Source organism: Excalfactoria chinensis, chromosome 6, assembly GCF_039878825.1.
Source record: "Excalfactoria chinensis isolate bCotChi1 chromosome 6, bCotChi1.hap2, whole genome shotgun sequence".
Taxonomy (NCBI): Eukaryota; Metazoa; Chordata; class Aves; order Galliformes; family Phasianidae; genus Excalfactoria; species Excalfactoria chinensis.
This window is the reverse complement of record NC_092830.1, coordinates 32,447,302-32,471,075: the sequence shown is the minus strand read 5'-3', so window position 1 is coordinate 32,471,075 and position 23,774 is coordinate 32,447,302. Positions and strand designations below refer to the sequence as shown.

Here is a 23,774-nt window from a genome sequence, read left to right as displayed (position 1 = left end):
AGTTTCCCCAGTAAAGGAAAACAGCGATACCCTCCGATGAGCAATTGTGTTTCAAACCAGTAGAGGGCATTGGTACACATAGAGCCTATATAGATTGATTTCAATAGCTTGAAAAGTCAGATGCTGATAATATAAAGGAAATAATAGCACATTTCAAATACTGTACACAATAGCAAAACTGTCCTCCCTGTGTAAAATCCATACAAAAAAAGACAGATTCTCAAAAAGATTTCTAATTATTTAGACCTTTATTGAAGTACAAATAGTAAACTAATTGATTTGTAAACAATAGCACTGAAAAGTAGCTGAAGTGGTGTTGTTTGCTTCACAAACTGAAATAAGAAAAGGTGAAATGTCTTGTTCTACTGCCATATCTGCGGGTCACAGAAAGGAACTCACTATAATTCTCACTATTGCGCTTCTTAATACCATCTAAACCAATATACAAAGGAAAACTCTGCACAATATTTGGAAAACTACTTTGTGGCTTCCCTTGGGTTGTAAATATTTCACTTAGTGCTATGGCAGAAAGGTATTCCTCTTCTTTTGATAGAGCAAAAAAAAGAGGAAATTTTTCGAGGACATCAGTACAGCATATGGAGTTTGAGTCTGTTATAACAAAACCTGAACTGATACATCTGGATAATGAATAGAAGACCTTACAGCAAAGCTGATATCTTCATTGGCATGAAATATACGACTGCAGTTCACATGGAAATGTATGCTATATTTAAGATAGCATGCAGCTGGTCCACCATTGTCTGGTTATATGCTGCTCTCAAACAAGCAAATATAGAAATATCTGAGATTCAGAAATACCTGCCCTCATCCAAAACAAATTAAGAAAATGGAGATCTTTCCACTGACTTTAATGGGCTTTTGACCAGGGCTCAGGAAAGGGCCTGCCTGCATTACTGTCTTACTTTTAAGGAGGTAAAGAGAGCTCATATTACAAAACATCATTACTACTTACAATATATACTGTAGAATATTTACTAATATACTTTAATGTACTGTCTTAGATAATGTTCTTTGGAGATTTCCATTAATTTTCTCTATGATGGTTCTTGTAATGTTTGTTTAGCAAGAATTAATTTGGTTCTTATATGGCACAGTATGTGAAAAAAGAAATAACTGTAATCCTTTTAACAGACTTTAAATGCTCATTTGAATAGAATTATTTTAAAGGATTAATAAAAAGTATTTTTAAGTTAGCAATGAATTAAAAGTTTAGGAAAAAAAAACAGAGGTTATTTTATTGTCTTTACATCTCACTTTAAAATCATATTAATTTTCCTTTCCAATACTATTTTATTGTATTAAAATATAATCATGCTGGAAAAAATTCTCATTATGTTAGCAAAAATGAATACAAGGTAGATAGTATACTAACACAATGACTGTAATCTGCTAATACAATAAGGCCTTCCTATTATGATTAAACAAGAATTCAGTTCTTGATCGTTTTGACATATTTCCAAAACACTGTCTCAAAAGGATAAAATGCAGCATATTTCCTCGCTTAAGGAAAAGGTCCCGATGTCCTCATTTCTTGCTAAAAACAAGAAACAGCTAATAGCGCGTAATTTATGTTGTAGCAGATTCTATTTCTGTATTAGGAAACCGTTTGCATGTATTTTGTGGAAATAAGCATGTATATGATTACTTGTGATTAGTTAATCATGGCTTCAAGCATGCAGCTGAGAAAATAGTGTAGGTTTCCACTGTCCTGAAGTCCAACGATCTGAGATCCAGCCAGTTTTATGGAGAGAATTCCAACCTGAGAACTCGCCTTCGGGGACTACATGGCATCAGCTGCTCTGATATTTGGCAAATTTGATCACTGCTGTTAAAGTCAATAATTACAAGAGTGTTTCAAAAAGAACCCAAAGAACAACCAGTTCTGTAGATCACAGTCAGTGGTTTTTTACTCAGAAACTAGCAAAACACCCCCCTTCAGTGCTGCAACAGAACGTGTGAAAAATTCTATGTCGAATATTTACAAATGCTACTTTGTGTCTCAAATTTTATAGCTGAGGTTCTCCAGTAAGAGTTGGTTTCCAACGTGTTCAGATGTATTATCTTGAGAAAACAGGAATATGAGGTTTCTGCTGTATTTCAAACAAATGACACTTGATGTTACATGTAATTGCAATAGGTCTTCAAGTAATTTTTAATAATAGCATCAAAAATACAAAGCCAAGGAGTTAGACTAGTTCAATGTTCCATAGGATTTTCAGAGGCATGACTTGTTTCATTCATAATAGTCATTATCGGCGGGTCCCCAGAGCAGGAATTCAAGTGAAAAAGGAAGTTGGATCAGTTAATCAGAAGGAAATAAATCAGATAACGTGAATATTTGTTAAAGGACGAACAGAAAACTGACTTGAGAAGAATTCAGCCCTATAGCAAGTTTTGGATACAATCAGCCTTAGGGAAGTATCAGTGTTGGTGACAAGGCTGGGTTCCCTACTTGTTTTAACTCATTAAAGGACTCTGCACACATCGTTTCAACCACAGCAGCAACAACAGCAACATAAACCAAATTAACCAACTGTAGCTTCATTAGTCACCCACCCTTTGAATGCGAGCACTTCTGGGACGCTGAAAGCAAAGGAGGAGCTCTGTCAATGTTTCTTTTCTGTTTCTTCTGTGGGAAGTCACAGTCTGTTCAGCTTTTTCAGTTATAAAAACAACTGCAGGTGAAGAGGCTTTAAGAGGCCACTTCCAACTCTAAGGATTCTATGCTTTTAGTGTTTCATTTGTGTGATCTACCCGTGTCAGAAACAGCCCGTGGGCACTCAATCAAGATCACAGCCTTTGGATACCAACTGTGACATGAGATGAAACTTGTTCTTTGAAAATAGATCCCTTAAAATCCATACACAATAGCAATAGATTGATCAGTTGCCGCTTATCTCTGTACCAAATGCAACCAAGTACTAAATGTAAATAAAATAAATCTCTTAAAAATTGATTTCCCAGATGAGAGGAAAAACTAGTCAGCAAGCCGAGTGTGAAATTTACATGTAGTTCATGAAGAAGTGATTACGTACGGAATTAATTGATTTCAGAAATGAAACTGAGGATGTAATACCAGAGCATAGAAAGGAAACACACTGAAAGATCTGTTATACATCTATGAGAAAGGCATTTGTCTTTCCTTCCATGCACAGACAGTCCCAGAAGGTGACTGCACAGGATCCTATTCACCTTGGTGATCCAAGGTGCTCCCACTCAAAGTTCCTGCTGTCCTCCTTAATCCCTCTTTACACTGGAACTCCTCATTGCATAGCTGGGGACATGAGACCAAAGTGAAGCTGCCCCGGCTGCACTGAGGTTACCCTACAGCACTGCATCACATGGCGCTGCGCTACTGCACGCCCTGCCTTGTTATCATACAGCTCCGAGAGGCCGGGCACAAGGTAGCAAAGCGCCCGCTGATTGGCTGAGGGGCAGCGTCCAATCAGAGGGCGGGGGTGTTCCAGGGGTGCCAAGATGGCGACCAGGTAAACACGGCGTGCTGCCGTAGCTGGTGTTGGGGTGGTGGGGTTGTTCGGGTCCTGGTTGTGCTGTTGGGTATCTGTCTTTTTTCCTCGAGTTCTTCTGTCTCTCTGCCCTGGAGCAGCGCTGCGCTCCTTCTGGCTTGTTTTCGGAGCGGTTTCTTCTTCCCGTCCTCCCGCTTTCGAGATTCGGCCCTGTCCGCTCGGCGGTGCGGTGGGAGGGCTGGGGGTGCTCCTCTGCTGCCCCAGAGAGGCGTTGCTGCTGCGTCATGCTTAAAGCTGGGAAGCAACTGTAAACAATCCCGAAGTGAGACAACTTTAAGGCATAAGGAAGAGGAAAGAAAGACTGTACTACCTTTAATCGATGCGCTTAAGTCCTTAACTCTCTTCTGAAGTTGTAAGTACGAACAGCTTTATAAAGATATCGTGTAAAGCACCTCAGGAGAGAGATTTCTGTTATTACGTTCTGGTGTTTCTGACTCTCTGTTGGCTGTCTGTGCTTTTGTCTCAGAACAGGTATGCTCACGTGACTCCTGTGTTTATGCAGTGACTCCCAGTGCCTTGGCCTTGCATGAAGATGTGGAGTGGTCTCTTACCTCCAGGACTGAGTGAAAGTGATGTTGACTTGAGCTCTGAGAATGAAGAGGAGTCATGTGTCTCCTGCATGAAGGAAGAAGATATAAAGGAAGATACAGAAGGAGTTCAGCTTCCTGAATTGCAGGAGAATGGACCTGAAAGTAATACCATCGCTAAATCAGTTTTGGTATCTGTGACAGATGGAGAAAACACATCTGAAACGTGCCCTGCTGGGATTCCTTTAAATATGTGGAATGTGGGTATCATAGCTTCAAATATCCAGAGGTTACTTGAATAGCTGCTTTTTAAATCTCAGCAATTCAAATTTGGATACTGTAGGTATACCAATACAAAATGAAATGCAGTAAAAGTGCTGTTGCAATACTATACCTTAGGTTACTTAATGTAGAGAGAACGTGAATTTAAATGGGATGAAAAACAGGAAAAGCTTATATTATTTTCTTGTGCAGCACTGATTGAAAGCACAGCAAAGAAATGTTTGGGTAACTACTCAGTTGCACAAATACTTGTGTTTGTAGTAGTATATGGGTACTGAGCTTCCTCAGTATTGATTTTTGTGTGTGAAAGGGTGTATAGCTAAGCATGTTAGTGACTATACTGGTGATTTTTATCTGTGAAGTAGAGCTATACCTTTCTGCTTTGTATAGGTTTTAGGTGCAGCTATCCAGACTCATTTGAAAACTTTCCTGATGTGCAAGGAATAGACTGTCAGTAGTCTTAGATTCTAAACCACTGTCTGTGCAATAACAAGCAGTTCTATATCCTGGGAGTGCACAACCAACAAAAGTATATTCAGCATCGTGCTCCTTCAGAAAACTATTTTGAATACTCCTGGGACCTGTGGGGGCGGGGGGAGCAGAAAGTCAGTGATATTGGTGGTAAAGTGTTAGAGCCAGTGCCAGTTTAACACCAACAGGGTTGGATGCTCTCAGTGCATAAGTCTGAATGTAATAGATACAGGAAGGTACTAGGGATAGCTGAGATATTGGGACAACATTTCTTAGTGTTCTGTGTAACTTAAAAAACAAAACAAAACAAAAAAACATTAAAAAATACTGACCCTTTTTCTTAATCTTGTAGAAGTTTTTGGAGCTTCAGAAGAAAAACCGTGATATGAAAATGGAAGCAAAGCAGGAAAGCAAAGGCCGAAAAAGAAAGCGCCGCAGAAAAGGTGTTTTGCATAATTCCAGACCTTATTTTTTCTAGATGAAATGAGTGTAAAGTGCACTGGAAGTACATTTTTAGCTTTCATCAATAATTGAATGCCTGAATAGGTGTCGTCTGCTATGTAGGATTTTCTTTTTCTAGTTGTTACACGTCTGTTCTAGGCCTAGACTGTAAATTTCTACTTAAAGTTTAAGTAAAACATTCCTCTTCTTTTTAAAGAGGGGGCAGAATTTATTCAGTCAGTACTGACTTAAACTGGCTGGGCATGTTTTCAGTACATTATTTCATATGTTATTTTGTCTGTTCTGATCAAGGCTTCTTGACAGATACTTTAAGACATTAGTCAAATGACAGGCCTGACAGCAGAGTAGTTTAAATCCCCCATAATCATTCAGTATAGATCCTCTTGTGACAGTCTTTCAATGGGAGCATCCTCTATTAGTGATTTGCTAACTTTATTGGGTGCAATAGGGCATCACTCTAATATTGGCTTTTCTTTTTTTCATTTCTAGAAAAACAGGAAAAGGACAAAAATGAAGTGACTAAGAGGTATGAACCAGGTCTATGTGATTATATGAGGTCTGTTTTTAATGTCAAGCAAAGCTTGTAAGAAGTGTAGCCAGACTGAACATTGTCATGCTGTGTATGTACTCAAGTTGTTTGGTGTCTGTTACACAGACTGAATTGAATTCTAGTGATTTTGTGCTTGCTTACTGCTTGATTTAAAATAACAGAATAGTATTTTTTAATGCAGTTTAAAATTAATTTATTGTTCTTCTTAATGGTGTTTGTCATATAATTGCATACAAGCTTGCTTTCAAGATTGTGGCATTGGGGCTACAGAAGAAAAGGAATAGCTTGCATTAAAAGATGTCAGGTGAAAAGAACACATCTGCCAAATAGAGTTTATTTTAGTTTTGAAAAGAACATTACAAGCTGTGGGAAAGAAATTGGTTATATTAATGAGTTTTATTTTTTGGTTTTTAGTAGTCAGCAGTTGGCCAATGAAGAGCACTGGAAAGAACTTACACAGTACTTTGGAATCAATGATAGATTTGAATCACCTGTGGATAGCAGAACTCCACAAAAGGTGATTGTTGTTACAAAAGCCGTGTCATCATTTTTTTGCTAGTAAAAGAAGGCTGTGCTGAGTTAACAGTAAAACTGAGTCTGTTCAGAAGTAAGTATATGACCAAGTCACTATAATGAAGAATAATTTTGTATGTATTTTTAAATGAATTCCCTTCTAGGTGTCATGTAGGTTTTACTTGGGTTGAAAGGTTTCTAGACAATACTGGTGCCCTATTTCCTTCCTTGGTTTTATATTCTATTGTGATAAGAGACAAAAGATTTGATATGCCTTGTTTGATTACAGTGACCTTTTATTCTGTTTTAACTTCAGAGTGTTCCAAGTCAGTCCATTGGTTGAGACCAGTAGCTCTTTGAATCAGGGGATTGAATCTATCATAAAGTTTTACTGAATTTACAACACACTTAGTTCACAACTGTTACTGTATAACTATCCATATTTGGTGTAACTGATAGAACATGATAGATGTGTGAGGAACTTGAAATATGATGAGCTTGTTCTGTAGTGTAACTGTAGTGGTCCCCTGTTACTTTTAAGACATCAAGTATTCAGGTGGCATCCTTTATCATGAACTTTCTGTTTTTCATTTGCTTAAAGTAAACTTCTGCATTGACACTGATATTGATCAGTTCTGCCTGAGTTCTGACTTCTGGTGGGCATTTACTTGTCATTAAATTGCTCAGTATAGATCTGGAATGAGGCCCAGAGTGTTAACATGCAGCTGTTCTCCATTTAAGTTGTGATTTAATTGCTAGAGGAACACGTCTCATTAATTTCAGAGAAGGCATCTGACAGTTGGCTTTTCAGTTGTGCACTCTATTAACTTTCATCTGAATAATTAAATGTTCTGTTTCTCAATAATTGTTTGCTTTTCTATTTTGTATTTAAGAAAGTATTTATTATGAAACCAACAGAATGCTTAAATCCAGTGAGTCTGTAAAACGTCTCTTGTGATTAATGAAGGAGTGTTGGTTTTTTTTCTGTGAAATTCTGAAGTCAGTGCCAACTGCTGTGTTGAACGTCTGGATCCTTTCAGAAACTTCCAACTAAAATTCCAGTGATAATTTCCATTAAATGTTTTATTGTTAACGTTATTTGTAAATGTCATAAATGAGTTATGTTGATCATAAAGCTTGAATTTTGAGCTGTTTTCATTGTTTTCCACAGGATAACTAGAATTCTGAATTTATTGGTGTAGTGGAGTGGCTCCATGCCAAAACTCAGTTTTTGGATGAAGATAAGATCTTAGAGCTGTAACGATACAGTAGTAATTGCCATTCTTCGTGTTACCTGACACATATACTTCACATTTTGTTTAGAAAGCTCCAGGGATGGAAGAGATAAGCCAGATCTTCAGATGAATTTTATTGTGACAGGCATAAACTAGTCCGTGTAATTTTTTTAACCTACAGTATTATCCTGCACATAAGGTGGAACTAATGCAATGATTTGTGCTCAGGCAGTCTTTCAGTGAATTCTTAATTATACTGTCCATTACAGTACATAGACAAAGTGATTTGTGTTACATAGAAATAACAGGTTCATGCACTGTCTTAATTTTAACGGAAGTCTTAAAATAATTTCTTTATATGTATAATTTTTCTATTTATTTACTTAAAGATATTTGCTTTTTTCTTTCTAGTCTGGCCTTGAACTGAGCATAGAGAAGTCCGTGGCTGAAGGTGACATTGATAAAGCTGAGGAGCTGAGTGATAGATTAGCAACTCGTGAGGTAAGTGGTCTATTAAAAGCTTTTAGGGCAAAAAAGAGAAATAGTTGTGGACATCTGTGTGGCTTTATTTAAAACAAGTTGCAAATAAAGTAGCATTGAGGATTGTTTGGGACATCCTTTCTGTTTCCTAATTAGATTTCTGTCAATGATTGAAGGATTTAGCTGCTGATCCAGTCATGTTTGGACAAGTGTAGCCATATGTTAGAACTGAAAATACAGCCATGAATGTTCCCAAGTAACCTTGCCTTGAAACCCTGATACTGACTCCACAAGTCAGTCATTAGTAACTGAGGGTTTTTTTTTTAATATACTTTTGCCTGTTTTTAAGATGATATTGTGGCTGTTTGCTACAACGATCTGGTCTTTAGGACTTGTAGTTAGCAGTGCTTGGATCTGCTAGGGGATCTGTCATATACGTTTATCACATATGAAACTGCAGTTCATTGTGAGTAATGGTTCAGTTGCTATCACCTACCAAATATGCACTAACAACAGTACTTCACCGAAGTCCACATAGGCTGTTGTGCTTATTGAAATGTGGGCATGGGGAGAAAGTGCAAAAGAAGCAAAATTAAGGGGAAAATTAAATAAACTTGAGGCTAAGAAGAAAAACCTAAATACTATGCTACTTTAGGTTAGTGTAGGAGCTAGCCTTTCAGAAACTCATCTGATCTATAGAATTTCAACACAGGCTTTGCTTTCTTTCACTTGTCTTGTGTGCTCACCTGTCTTCAGATGTAGTGGAAGTTTTCTTTTCACTGCTTGTACCAGTAAAGTTCAAAGGTGTTCAAAGATATAGGAGGCATTTAAATAAAAAAAGAATCTAGAATATTCTGGGTGTTTGTCATTCTCCTACAAATATTTAGCATTTTGTAAGTACAGCATTTAAAGTGAAGCCTTAATGTAAAATTGCAGGTTTGAGTTTCTTTTAATGGCATATAATGTGTAATAGCAAAGAATGTAAAATCTAGATGATTTGGGGGACAGGAAATACAGTCATTTGTGCTCCATAAATATGGTTAGGTAAAACTAACTTCCTCAGTGTGTGTTATTGTGCATTCAGTAGAAACTCCTACACTTAGACACACAGGGCACTTTCTAGTTACTAGACAGCCTTTTTCTACTTATGATCACAGAACCTCCCTGCACAGGGATAATGGCTTCTGACAGTGATAGAAACGTAGCCTGATGTTCTATTTAGGTCCAGCCAACTTCTCGCTGTGATACTGTTATACTCCCTTTTGTGTTCAGAATTAAAAGCCCTCCAAAGGTTCTCCTTCACAAATATCATTATTCCATCTACTCTAAAGTGGTTAGAGTATCATAATCAATAAAACACACTAAGGTTCTACTGCAAGTTGTTTGAGTATAAAAACAAATTAAGAAGTTTTATGGTTTTGTAATATTTATGATAAACTGTTATCTGATTTTGGTAACCGTGGGATTGTGCAACCTCTAGCATATCTCAGGTGTTACAGCAATAGAACATTTGTCGAACATTAGCTCCAAATTGTTGACTTTCAAATATTAGCGTGCTGTAATTCTGAAAACAAAATGCTTGAAGTATTATTTAATAGTATTCACGGCCTTGGTTTGGTTTTGGTTAAGTAAGTGTATCTGAATAAATAGCATGCTGAAAGAAGGAAAACTCAAACGACTCTGTCTTGATCTCATGAGGAGTTCTGTGAGGGCAGAAATGCAGTGAATTCACTGGGCTTCTCTAGTGTTTCAAGGATTTGCTATGTAACCTGCTGCAAAATTTTGATTTTCTTTGTAATCTTAACAGCTTACAGTTGTGTGTTTTTTTTTTTCTTTCTGCCATGTAAAGTTTTATTCCAAGAATGTCCCAGCAGTGACTAATTCTGATTCAGTGTAGGGCAATAGCAAAGGATTTAGTTATGGGAGAGGCTGATTGAAAACAACGTTGCTTTGTGCAAAAGTGCAATAAATAAAATACTGCTTTCATGTTTTGTAGTAGTGATTCAGTCACAGCTTTCCTCCTGTCTTTGCAATTTGAGGCTCATTTTTACGTAATACTTGTAAGAGCTGAGTTAATTTTTAGACTATGGGGTTATTTTTGCCTTAACTACCAAATTCAGCACAACGTTGTGAGCAAGTCGGGCATGCATCGAAGTGCAACACTTCTGAAGTGTAGAGGAATAAGTGGATGAATTATTGTTCCGTTATCTCAACCTCATCTTTTTATGTATAGCTTTTATTTTTCTTGAGCAACGTTGCAGGGCTGTGCGTGTGAGAAGCAGCTGCCTTCCGTTTGGGGTGCAGGGGGTACAGCCCCCCTTGTAGCCATGTGAAAAATGTTCAATGGGTAGGTGTTCTTTTTGAAATCAGGTGTATGGGTTTTTAATCGGCACCATTTTCTTTTGCAAGAAGCAGTGACTGGAACCTGCTGATAAAGCTTTTGCTTTGAGGCACAGATCCCAGAGTTCTTAAAGCCGTTTTCTGCCTTAATAAGTGAAACTAATTTTTGATGTATAACATTTATAAGCCTGTGAAACTGATAGGGCAGCTTCAGTATTTAGAAAAATGAAGCCAAAAATAAGCAGATGACTGAGAATGGGCAGTGGAAATACGTCCTAAAAAGCAAAGGAATGCTAAAGTGATGCTGTCAATATGCTATCGTTATGACACGGTGAGGTTTTTTAAAATCAGATTTCCTTCAAATCACTGATGATTTGGCCAATGTGCATAATCTAGCAGCTGTGAGCGAATCACTGAAATGCATATCCTTAACACATAAATGATACTGCTTCAAGGTTTTGGATGTTTTGGTTTCCATATGGTACTTGTTGCAGGCTTTTTAGGGGAAATGTTGCTGTACTGCTAGAAATGAGGCTTTGGGCTGTATGTTAGTTGTTGCTTTCTTCTGCTTGGCAGATACTCATGCTGGTTTTGAAATAAACTGAGATAATCTAGTAGAGTTCTTAAGGTTTTTGACTGTGGTGGTTACAACTTGGGTGCCTTGTACATGAGGTTCTGCAATTGCTGATGACTGTACAGGTGGATTTGCATGTAGTTTTTGGGACTGTGGATAAAAATGTATGAAAGTATATTTCAAGTAAGAATGGATTGTACACCTATGATGATGATAACCTAATCTCTTGGCTCACCTCACTATGAAGTGTTACCCCTTGTCTCCCATTGTCCCCACAGCATGTCTTATGGGGCGTTCTGCTTCACCAGGGAGTTAAGGTTATCCCAAAATAATTGTCTGCATGATTTATGTGAAATTTTTCCTGAAACAATATGGGCACGTCTGGATTGTGCTGTGCAGAGTAACATGGTCCATCATGAACTGTCTGCTTCTTCAGCTGTTCTGCTTCTAAGACCCAGTCTAGCTTGAGCATCTCTATGCTGCAGTGCATAGAAGATCAGCACTCCTTTTGTTTGGTGAATTTTTGTTGGATGTCCGCATAGTGCAGGTGTGTCACACTGCTTAATTGTAATTCACTATGGATTTTTCAACCTAATGCAAGAGTAGAAGTTGTTCTTCTAAAACCTGTATCAGGTTACTATTAGTACTGAACAACTAGTAAGTCAGGGTGGCATGGTAGTACAATGTAAGCAGTCAAGGTTTGCTATTGTAATCCAGTTGCTGCCTTTGCTATGATGTAAGTACCTTGGGTTTTCAGCATTGGCAGCTCCTCCTGTTTTAAAGTTCTACATTCATAATGTGGAATGGCATACCTAAAGCTATAGTTTGAACACTGCATTTAATTATGAATTGTTTAATTTGGTAGATGTTAAGATAAATGCTAATATTAATGTAGGAGTCCTGAACCTTTTAAAATGAGTTTTTTTAAAGTGAGAATGACGTTTGTGGATGTTTAACTGAATTACAATGATGATTGGGGATGTTCTAGGGTGACTGAGATTGAATGAAAACAGGTACTTGGGTCTGTATATCGCAGGGGACTGACCCTTAGAGCTGTGTCAACTTTTCTGGCTGTTTCAAAAATACCTTTCTGGTGTCATACCTTGAAGTCTACTTCAGCAGTTGTTACTGTTTGTGTGGGGCTCTGTCTGGAATGTTGAGTAGTTAGAGCACTGTGTCTGTGTGCTGTTGGAGGTGAGTATCCATTTGAGTGCGTGGAGATGTCTGGTAACTGCTGAAAACTCATTTCACTTTGGAGTGGTACTTTAAATGGTTCAGTGAAATAACTCCGAAAGATTTTCCCCCACACCCTCAAATTGTCAACCTGAAAATGTTTTCCGGGCTTCTTTCCTTTCCCAGAGAGAATTTTTCTTAGTACTTTTTCTTCCTGAAATCATTTTGAATGCAGCTTTCTTTTGGCTCTATTATTCAGAGAACTGATCTGTCTAAACTTCAGACTTTGCATTTGCCTTGTGGTTTTCCTGCTACTGCTTGGTAAGTAGGTGCCATGTTGTCTAAGATGAGCACGTTAGCCTGGGGACTGTAACTTGAACACAGTGAGACCATGTCAGATTTACCTGTCAAAATGGAAGTTCAGAAATATTTTGGGATTTAGTACACCAAATTACTGAAATAGTTGTCAGTCTCTGTATGGCGCAGGCTTTTTGACAGCACTGTTTCTGCGTGCTTAGCTTTGTGGCTTCTGGTATTTTGGTGAGATATTTTTGTTGTTGTTTTAAAGCTGCAATTTATGCAAAAATAATGGTATTGTAATCAGGCTAAAGGTCTACATCATAACCGACCATATTAATTATCTACTCACTGGGATATCCTTTTCATTTCACAGAATTATTGGTCTTGCTCTTGTCATCACAGTTTGTGTTGCATGTGTTGACTGTTTTATAGTGTTCCAGTTAGCATTCGTTGTGAGTAAGAAACTTCTAGCTATATCATGGGGAAGGATGTGAGGCAGGGTTGCATGTCTTAACAATTGAGAACCCTTCTCTTAGCTGTTTTGTGTCTTGTGAAGCTGGGTAGGTCATACATCACAATTTCAGATAGATTGTAGTGTCTTGAGTTGATTGCTCTTCCGTAGATTATATAATAAAGCTTCATTTCTAAATTCTGTGCAAAATTCGTAATTTATCATAGTGCTTTTAGCTACCTGAGGAGATTGATGCAATCTAATGCAGAATGTAACTTAAACACCAATTAACTTGGAAGTCTTGCCTGCTGAAGGGCTCTGGGGGGGGGGAAGGAGGGGAAAGGAAGAATTTATTTTTCTTAATCTGTGAAGATTCTTTCTAACACTTAGCAGAGATGCTTCCAAATATCACTCTTCATTGAGGTTGTTTTCTTTTAACCTTTGGAACATGGCAGGGTTATCACCTAGAATTACATTCTTATGCTCCCTTAATTATGTATATCTTTTTCCTTAACAAACCTTAAAAAAAGATTTCAGATGTTACAAGTCTAATTAAAGAGACAGACAAAGCACAGTTTATACTGTAGATTTTTTCTGCAGTTCAATTAATCAGCATGTTTTCTCTTTTAATTAAAACCATTTTAGTAAATTAAAGCCCACAGCAAAACACATATATAATTTGTTTGTAATTAGCTCTTAATTGGTGGTAGTTGAAGCTTAGCACCCTTGGTTTCTTTCTTCATGATTGCCATTTTATTAGCAGCCAGTCATTAATTAATCTTTTTTTCTAATTAGCTTATAAAACTGTTGATGGCACATTATTGTAAATGTGATTTTAAGTTCAAAGCTTGTTAATAAGCTTTCTTACTTAGAAGAACAGAGATAAAGAAATTGCTGAAAACAGTACTACAGTTCCTTTTTTAAAACTGCCTTTCTTATGAGGGGGCTGTGTAAAGCATCTAACAGCTTATAGTTAATTTTTTAATGCTGTGTTTTCTCATGAATGAAAGAAGTTACTGACGTTTTAATGTTTAAATCGAGAGAAGAGCTTAATGTTACAACAGTTTTCCGTCCTTGCTCCATTACTGTGCCATCCAAATATAATTTGTTGTTGTAATACACAGCATAAAAATACAACAAAGGTATTACAAAGTATTTTACAGTGGAAGCCGAGCACATCATTGAAAGGGGACAATTTTCACTGCAAAATCCACTCGGTATTCTTGTTTGCTTTATATATTTTATATACGTCAGCAATGGATAACATTCCATAACATAAAAGGAGAAAATCATTGCTAAAGGCAAGCCTGAAATAACTAGATTCATATTTGATGAGAAACTGTAACACTGTATTAAAAGGCTGTTTGGCTTCACTCCTATGATCATAGGATATTTCAGGACCTGTTTGAATATAGATGTTTTGTTAGAGCCTGTGTGGGTTTAGCGCTTTGTATATCAGACCTAAATATTTCTGGAGCAGTTCTTGAAGCTGTTGTCTCATTTCCTGCAGCGTTCAGCATTTACATCGCGCAGTGCTATTGAATGGAGCGTGCTTACTGTATGGTACCCAAGTGTTCAATGCCCTGGTTTGTTTCCTTTCCAGGGAAGTTTTCTGGAAGTTGTAGCAGATGCTGGTGCAACTTAATGCAAATGTTTACTCTTCAACTATTTCAACTTCATCCGTTTCTTTGCTTGTTTTAAAAGTGTTCTACGACGCCGTGCAAGAAACACTAGAAAGGGATAGCTGACAAGGAAAAAATTAAAAATTGGATAAAAAGTAAATGAATAATGTCATATTACTAAAAAGATGAGAGGCTAATTTGTGCCGACTTTTTGCTAATTTTGTTCAAGCCTCAAAATGAGGAGCTGTCACCCGTTCTGTGTAGCACTGATGACAGTGCCAATGATCCATGAAATAAGCTGCCGCTGGCTTTGTTCTGATAAGAATGAACAAATCTGCACAATGTACGGCTCCCAGAATCTCATTTTCATACTTGCATGCAGGCTAAAAGAAATAAGCTGTTTGCAGGCTTGATTAATCAGACATTTGAGGGTTTTTTGTCTCTTTGATCTCTTTCGTCTCCTAGGTAACTTGCTTGACATTAATGTTGAGCTTGAGTAAAGACAATCAGGAATTGTAGACCAAACTGATATAAAAATTAAAGACCTTAACACTTTAAGTACTCCAGTAATGGTTCCGCTTTACTTCAGAAAACATCTGTTTTCATTTAATTAAAGAACAAAAGAGAATGGCATAAATATATATATATATATTTTTTCATAGAGACCTGTTATTCCATAAAAAGTGAAAGTTTGGTAATTGCTGTTTTTGAAGGCGTTTGTTTAGAAAGAAGCAAAGCTTCAGGAATTTGTAGCAAGGTAACGCTTTCAGACGAGTAGAAGCATCTATTATTTTTCACGATAAGGAATTTTTCACTTATGCTACATTAAGCATCTACAGGAAGATACTTGCCACTATTATTGGTGAACTTCCAAATGGAAAGGTCTCTGACCTTTTAGAAGCCAACTTGCTTTATTTAGCGCACCTTAAATCCATATATATATTTTGTTACGGCGGTGACCCGCCGTATCGGCTTTACTATCCGATGTGATTTCCAGACTTTAAACGTGTAAGAATTGAAAGGAATTTAAAAAAAAAATAATAATAAAAAATAAGAAAATGTCGCAGTGCGTTTGCTGGAGGTTATGCAGACGCTTTTACAAATCTTCCAAGTGGCTGTAAAGATGAATGCCTCAAGGGTCTAGCCAGGGCCCTGCTTTTCCAACCAGCTAAAGCCCTTATCTTAAATCCAAGCAAAGTACCATTAATCTTTTTGAAAGACCTTTTATGGCTTTTAATATATCCCAAATTAGAACATTTTACACCCTTGGTTCCTGAAATATGGTGATAAAAAGCCTTTAGAGCTTAATTTTCCTTACTGCGTGCTCTGACCAATTTGCAGTTCTTTGTGATAATGTTTAGACACCTTAATTAAAATGCAGCAAAATATTGGATGCTCTATATGGAAAATGCTGATACTTTGACTACACAAGAAATTGTTGTATATATTTTTATTCATGCTTTCTTACTTCTTTTAACAGTGTATTTTATTGAGTTATCTGATGACCTGAATATATATTTTTTTAATGTAAAACCCATTGACCAAGCTTTCATGGCTTTCTTTTGGGAGGGGCGGTGTAGATGTATGTGTGGGTGTGGGTAGGAGCAAAAGGCATTTAATCTGACTGCAGTGTTTGTGTGTATTTATATGCGACACATTTGTTTTCATGTCTTGCAAATTGGTCTCTATGTAGCCTAGAAATGATAACATTAACGCTGCAAAACATTTCTGCTTTTACTTCCACATACACTACAGAGGATCTTATTATCCCATTTTTTCTGTACTTTGCAAAGATGGAAGAACTCATTCAGTCTTCCAAGAAAGACAGATCAGTGTGGTTTTTTTTCTCTTATACTTTTATAGACCTCGGCAGTGGATGTCTGCCTGTGTGTAAGTGTACAACAGATTCCTTGAATGTGATTTTAGGGAGAAACCATTATTCATCACATATTACGAGCTGCTTGTTGTTTTTTTATCATGTCAGGATATAAAATGCAATTCAAAAATAACGATGGCATGATTCTAATGGATGGAAGGCATCGGGTTAGCTCTAAATATAGGGAAGTAATTGACCATTACTTACTATGTTTTTTAGTATTTTATGTGAATTTTCACAAACATTTTTATAATATAAGTGGGTGAATAACTGCTTAAATTAAGTGACAGTGTGAATAAGGATGTTATCCTTTGGTAGCCTTTCACATTTGGCTGTTCAGACACTGACAATGTGTTATGGTTTATATTAAATGTTGTTAATGCTCATTACAAAAGTTATATACCTAATAGGAAAGTTCCGAAATGTCACATCTTGTGCATCGTGATGATTGTACAGGTGCTTATTTATGACCCTGTAATAATCCCATGCAAAAACTAGACTCAAAAATCGCTTAGTGTTAGTAATTTTGCACAGTTCCATTTGGGGGGGGGGGAAATCATATGCTTACCTATTAGTAGCTTGTGTTGCCAGTGCTTAGAGCCTATTGTGATGCATGAGCTGATGTTTAGTGCCTGATATGTGTGCAGATTCTCTTCTGCAGAAAGATTAATTTGATTCATGGATAGTGAAAGAACCTTAAAGTAAATAACTTGTAGTGATGAGCGAAAAGGCTTTTCTTATTCTTTTGCACATCTGGGTATCAACCAGGGAAGGTGTTAAATAGGAGAAAGGTAGAAGGATATACCCATGCATCTAAAGTTGAGCCCCTTATCTTATTTGGATGAAGTGTTTTTCAGAGTAAATAATTGCCTATACAGATAGACGAAGCAGATTGTTCATGGTAGTACACATCAATAATGGAACCCTAACCAAGGTGTTAAGGAGTATTCTTTTGGGTGGGTCGTGTTGTATCTTATTGGTAGGTTTTGGATTGGATAGAGGAAAAGCTTACTTGTCTACATCACAGCTTGTAGTAGTTCTGGATAAATTAATCGCTTGCTTTTATTGGGGAACAGTGGTAACTTCTGACATCAAATTCTTTCATAGTTTGGTTGCAAATAATGTCAAGTCATGATAGCAATCACAAAATGCAGCAACAGTGAATGAATTACGAATGCTTATTAAGTGTGGTAATGGTCATAGTTCATGCTACCTTTTTCTACCTTTTCTCCTTTTCTGTTCTTTTTCTCCCCTCCTGATATGCACCAAAGTGAACTTTACTTTCTCGTTAGGTAAATAAGTTTAAGCCACAGCCAGTAAGACCTTATTTGAAAGGCATGCATGTGCTCACGCCAAAAATTTGGAAGCTGATAATGTGAAGACTGAATGTCAGGTGCACTCTAAGGATGTTGCTTTGTTTACTTTCTGAACAGACTGATTGAAACAATACTACGGGAACTACTGGAGATGCAGTTGTAGTAGTGGTTCGTCCAAACAAAGAGCTTCATACAGGAAGTTTTTCCTATCAGTGGGACCTGTCAGTGTTTAAGTATAATTGAGGTTATAGGCTGGCTGTAATAATTGAAAGAGAGAGGGAGGGAGCGTATGTCTATCTATATCTATTAAGAAAGAAAATAACAACTGAAAAAAGGGTATGGTGGGAGAGGCACAGCTATTGCCCTTTGCTTTTACCCTTCAAAATGAAGGAGTTAAGTAGAAAGGATTGCTTGCCACAGTGTCCCACTACTTTGTGTGTTTCTCAAGAGGCATTCTTTCCAATCCAATCTTACAGTATAACATCAGCTTAATATTGGAAAGATATTTTAATATTCATTGACTTTTGAGAAACAATACCAAACCACGTAATTTGTGAGGCTTATATTTCACATGAGCCATTTGCTTCTATTCAGTTTGCCTTTGTTCCTTTTCATGTCTTAGCTTGGTGTGAAAATTGCCAAAGCTGCTGCTTGCCGCAACTTTGTAAAAGCCAAACAAGAAGCAGAGGCTGCCCAAGAAGCTCGAAAGAAAAAGAAGCTTGCTTGGGGGTAAGTTATTTGAGTATGGAATTAAGCATTTGTCGTTTCAATGGCGCTCAGTATATGCAATACGGTATCAGTTAAATGCTTCCTTGGCTGAAATAAGCTTGGGTTGATCTTATTTGTTTAGTTTAACCTTCTCTTTTTGTTTGTTTTTTGTTTAATTTTTTCTTTATTTTTTTCTTTTTTTTTTTTTTCTAAGCAGTGTTTGAGAATAAGGCCGCTTGACAAGGATGAATGTATTTGTCATATAGTAAAAATCGCCTTCATTACGTTATTAAAAATACATTTTGATTTTTATTGTTACTGCTAACAAATAATAGAGTTAAATACCTTGAGTTTGAGTCTCCACGTCATTTTTGTTTTTCAGGTTTGAAGCTAAGAAAAGATGGGAAACAAAAAGCAACATGGGATACATGTAGTCTGTCCTGTTTTCATGAGGAGTCAAATGTAACTCGAAGAATTTTTACGGGTGACTAAACACACAACCCAAATGAAAAAAAAAACCACTTAGAGAAAAACTCAAACTTGAAGAAAATCAACCAAAATACACACAAAAAAGCAACATATCAAATCCCTTGTGTTTCCTCTTAATCCTGTCAGCTTACACTAGGTTGGTTTGTTGTTCTTACAGTGTAGCAAAAATGCTTACTAAAAATCAATACTATGTTAAAGATAGTACGTGTCTCCAAAATGTACATATTGCTGTAATGCATTGCAGAATGCATTTGGAGTCCGGTAGAGAGCTGTCTAAAGATGGAATAAAATACTCATTCCAGATGTATTCTCTGTGCTGTATTGTTATATACCCATTGTGTGGGTACAAGGAAAGAGATAAGTTTTGCTGGGGTTTTTTCCTACTCTCCTGTACTTAAAAAAGTACTTTATTTTTTGTCAGCTTGAGAGTTTTGTGTGGTGTATGGGTTGAATAAGGGGAAAAAGAAGAAACAAATGTTCTACTTGTTTATAGCTATTATTATTTATGCATTCATGGGCTTAGTAAATGTAAAGAGAGGTTGGCCTAAAAGGTCCATTCTCCCTCTTCTAGGAGAGTCTGATGCATTCATCATGTCCAGGTGCTGCTTGGAATGCTTCAAATTTCCTTGATCCTTTCCTTCTGAAGAACTCAAGTTTTTAAAGTCTCATTGAGTCTTTGAGTAGATCAAGAGTAGAAATGCTCATCGTGAAAAATATCTGTTATGTTACACAGTAAGCTGCACATAAGAAGAAAGGATTTTACTTCAAGTTAAATGTTCTCACAGATAAATTCGGGCTTGAATGCTTATAAAAATAATAACAAGAATTGATGGCTGTGTTTTTTCAAAGTTGTTTTCAGCGAAAAGGACCCATTTGAGACAAGCAAGTTCTCTCCCTGAAGCCTTTGCATGTATGTGTATTCACTGCATTGCCTGAATTGGATCGGCAAAATAAATGTCAGTTATTTTTAACCAAGATTAATATGTTTCAGGCCAAAGGTATGGTATTAGCGTAATGGTGATTTACTGTGTAAGTACTTGAGGCTAAAACAACTTGCCAATAAATAGTAATCTGGAGTTTAATGGCACCAATTTGAAGAGTTTAGATTCGCAGTCTGACATGGAATGGTGCATTTTTGTTCATTAGCCTTCAGGATGTTTGGTGGGCTTTTAGGTTTAATTTATTCATTTTTTTTACGCAGAACTGCATATTTCTTTCACGAAGATGTTTGCAATATGGTATCTGCAGTTAGCTGTAATTGGTTACGATGACGGAGTTACGTACAATTCAGGACTGTAAATCAGTGGCTAAACAGGTTTCTGCAGTATAACATCATAAATCTCACACTATGGTTTCCAAATGTGTCAGCTGTAGAAACTCTTCTGTGGAAGATAGAAGCAAGCGATATCTCCTGGTGTTTGCAAAGGTAGGTTGCATAGTTACTGTTAGAACCAAACTAGACGACACCATGAACATTCATTCATCTTGAATCTTTCAGCCACGGTGTAGGTTTGTGCAAAATGCTTTTGTCCCAGACTCACAGGATGCAAGTTTTACTTTAATAGTAACACTTAATATTGCTCATATAAAGATGTTTATCTGATCGTATGCATCGGCACTGTTGTTTCATTTGAAAACATTAAAGAACTCCAAATCCTCAGAAAACTCCCACTGTCTGGGAATTCAGCACTTCATATTTGTCACAGCATTGCTGACCCTTAAGTAATATTTATCTCTTAACTAATTAGTTTTATGTTAGACTATTAATAATGTAATTATTAGGAAGTACACAAAACATTTGCTTGGAGTTACTTAGGTGATTGAGAATGGTCGCGTTCCAAGTATTTTGGTACACCTAAACTACTCTCTTAACATGTTACTGAATTCCTAGAATTCTACTGTCTTCAAAAGAAAGCTGATTACCAGGGAAAACATAAAAGCCTAATGCAGCTGTATAGAGATAATTTAAATGCATAATAAATGAATGCATAATTACACGTTTTATAAATGCTCTGAATTACTCATCTTAGATGTTTTACATACCTGAGTCCTTCTGTAGAGTACTATTGCTCTGCACTGTGAATTTTGACCAAGTGAAACTGCCCTCTGAGATCTAACATTTCCTGGTTTTGAACTGTTAGAACAGTCCAAATGCGAACTGAAACCCTTCTTATCAGCTTAACTATATAATCTACTGAACTAAATTTGAGATTCTTTCAGTAATTGAAAACCATTGACACCCTCTCCCAGTCTGACTGGATTTATACGTCCATAGGAATGTACTTAAATTATTAATTTTCTGCAAGCATGTTGTGTTGACAAAGCCAAATATTGCTTATATGAGTCGATGATATCTTGGGATGGGCAATAGATAAGCAGACTTGTCTATACTTCTTCCTATATCTGAAGTCTCAGGGAAACCTAAATCCATGCACCAATTCTTTACCCACCAATTTGCTTTATTCAAACTACAGTCTTGATATTCTCATGGATAGCCCAGGTAGCTTGCATCCTTTAAAGGGAAAAGCAAGTGCAGTTTTATTGTGAGCTACCTGACCTGATCAGAGCTGTGTTAGCTGTCCAACTTTGCCAGCAAGGCTTCTTAACTAACTTATCATTGCAGATACCGTGATACTGTGAGGTTGTTTGGGTTTTACAGTAGATTTGTTCGGTGTCAACTTACTGACACCCCACACTTTTTTAATGCAGTGTCAGATGCTCTTCATTTAAGTTTCTCACTCCCATGGATGTCATAGTTTTTCATTTGTCCGCACTCACGTTCCTGCAACTCCATTGAGTTCAAAGGCCTGAACAATTAAGAAATTGTTTATCAACTCCTATGAGAAAACACTGAAGTTTGACAACGGCATGCTAATAAAATAATTAATATCTCTAAATACCACATTCCTGAGCTCCTAAACCGAAGAGTGGCTGCAGGGACAGTTTGACAGATAAAAACATATATATAGTTGTTAGTTTTAATAGTTTTTTTGCCTGCAACCATAATCTGTATCATTATTTTTCAGTTTAATTCTGCTGGACAAGTTTCAAAGATAAATATGGTGTGTAATAAGCCTTTGCAACCTCTAATTTGTGAAGGAGTGTCTGTCCAGTTAATACTTGTTCATTGAAGCAAGGGGTTTTGAAATAGCTGAAGTACAAACTGTAATTACTGATGTCTGTTTCCTATACACCTATGGGTTCTGGCATTTGGTCAAAAAATGTAATTATTGCTTAATCTCGGAGCATTTCCCATTTTCAAGGGGAAAAAAAAAACCACACAAAAAACTTGCTTTGAGAATTGCACAGCGCTGAACAACCTCAGCAAGACCAGGGCTGGTTTTTATTTGGTATTGATCATATAGAGTTAATCCAGCAAAGTCTTTTTCCCAGTTATTTCGGAACGTTGCTAGTTCAGATAGGTATCTATTTTTAATGCAGCTCCAATGCGAGTTCAGAACATGGAAAAAATAATTAAATATAGTAGCGGGGTTTTCTTTGTACTTTATAAATGGGATTTCTAAAAATGAGGAATAAACATTTATTCAAGGGCAAACTGCAGCTGGCAGTGAAGGGGCAAATGGACACTCTTCTATGTGCTGTGCAGAGTTTGTCATAGCTGGAGGTAACCTGAAAGAAGTCTTCAGTAAATGAGGTGGGTGCCTAAATCTCTTTGAAAGTCAATGGGAGTTAAGTACCTGCTTGCTGTCTGAGCTACTGAGAGGGCAAGAAACTGGAACATTGGATGTGACTGTTCCAGATGTCCCAAGAGTTAAAGGAAGCACCAATTTCTTTCAAGAAAACCTGTCATCCTTGTCTAAAAATGACTGCATTTCTTTGTATCTGCCTACAGCTGTGTTTATGTCACCATCAAATCTTGTTTTTCCAGTTTCCTTAGAAATAGGTAACAGAGTTAGAAGGGTTTTTTTTTCCTATTTCCTTGCTTAGAATCAGGTTTGGAATAAAACACTTTCTTCTTAAAAAGGGTGGGAATGGGCTGTTCACATTTATTAGCATCTAACCTTCATTGTGAAGTAAGCTGTATGGGTTCTGCGCGCGATGGCTCTTACCAAGCTCATTCTTGGATTATAATTGATAAATGCAGACACCATTTGAGTAAAAGAAAGCTATCTGTGATGAAAAGACTGCCTCGAGCCAAGATGGTGGTGGAGTTCCAACTCACAGAGGAATGTGTCAGGTATTGTATAATCATATTCACTTAAATAGAGTGTTCATTGCTCTTGGATTTTCCCACTTAGACTGAACTGCGTATGAAGTGACTTCAGGTCAATATTAAGTAACTACAGAATGAACTGAGCAGTTGTATTTCTTGTTTTATATTTGGGAATGAACTGGCTTCTCACAACTCTATTTTTGCTGTAGCTGAGTAATTTCTCATGATGCAAGAGAAAAGTTAGATAGGAAAGTAGGGACTGTTAAATGAGAACCAATTGCCTTCTTAAAGCAAAGGGGAAGTTTTGCTCATCCTTTCTGATGAGCTACTGAAAATGACCAATATGTCTAGATGTGCTGCTTATGGTATACTGACTAAAACATAATACTGTCTGTAGAGTCACTTAGCCAGAAGGTATGCATGGTATTTTAAGTCCTTCTGTTTATAGAGAGCTGACTGATAACCTTGTGGGGTTGTGCTTAATTCAGTTAGCTTTTACCAGTGGAGACTAGTAACTCCAAACTCATAGTCCTTTGAATTAATCAGACCTGTTCTGTTAGGTGAGGGAAAAATGCCTGCATCTCCTATGATAAATGTAATGATTTTGTGAAAAATCAGCATAGCTGGGGTGGTATAATACACCAGTATAAACCGCAAATCCCAAGAACATTGGCATGTTGGCA

General features: G+C 37.0%; 1 protein-coding gene across 6 annotated transcripts; it reads left to right on the top strand.

The window, feature by feature from the left end:
• The first annotated feature begins 3,467 nt into the window (after nucleotides 1–3,467).
• Nucleotides 3,468–19,890, top strand: FAM204A (family with sequence similarity 204 member A). Of its 6 annotated transcripts, none has more exons than XM_072340038.1 (8): nucleotides 3,468–3,509; nucleotides 4,020–4,335; nucleotides 5,181–5,271; nucleotides 5,780–5,816; nucleotides 6,255–6,357; nucleotides 8,000–8,089; nucleotides 18,343–18,449; nucleotides 18,811–19,219. In XM_072340038.1, the coding sequence occupies exons 2-8, from the start codon at nucleotides 4,075–4,077 to the stop codon at nucleotides 18,860–18,862; spliced, it is 741 nt and encodes a 246-aa protein (XP_072196139.1). In that variant the 5' UTR covers nucleotides 3,468–3,509; nucleotides 4,020–4,074; the 3' UTR covers nucleotides 18,863–19,219. The 6 variants fall into 6 exon arrangements, with proteins under 6 accessions (XP_072196139.1, XP_072196141.1, XP_072196144.1 ...); XM_072340040.1 differs by having other exon boundaries at nucleotides 3,469–3,509; nucleotides 4,015–4,335; nucleotides 18,811–19,890; XM_072340043.1 differs by having other exon boundaries at nucleotides 3,469–3,509; nucleotides 4,051–4,335.
• Nucleotides 19,891–23,774: the final 3,884 nt, after the last annotated feature.

Bases quoted from the DNA above. Each gene is read 5' to 3' on its own strand.
- FAM204A (XM_072340040.1), top strand. From the start codon at position 4,075: ATGAAGATGTGGAGTGGTCTCTTACCTCCAGGACTGAGTGAAAGTGAT. The intron at 4,336-5,180 runs GTGGGTATCATA...TTAATCTTGTAG, and splicing joins TTCCTTTAAATATGTGGAAT to AAGTTTTTGGAGCTTCAGAA. The intron at 18,450-18,810 runs GTAAGTTATTTG...TTTGTTTTTCAG, and splicing joins AAAAAGAAGCTTGCTTGGGG to GTTTGAAGCTAAGAAAAGAT.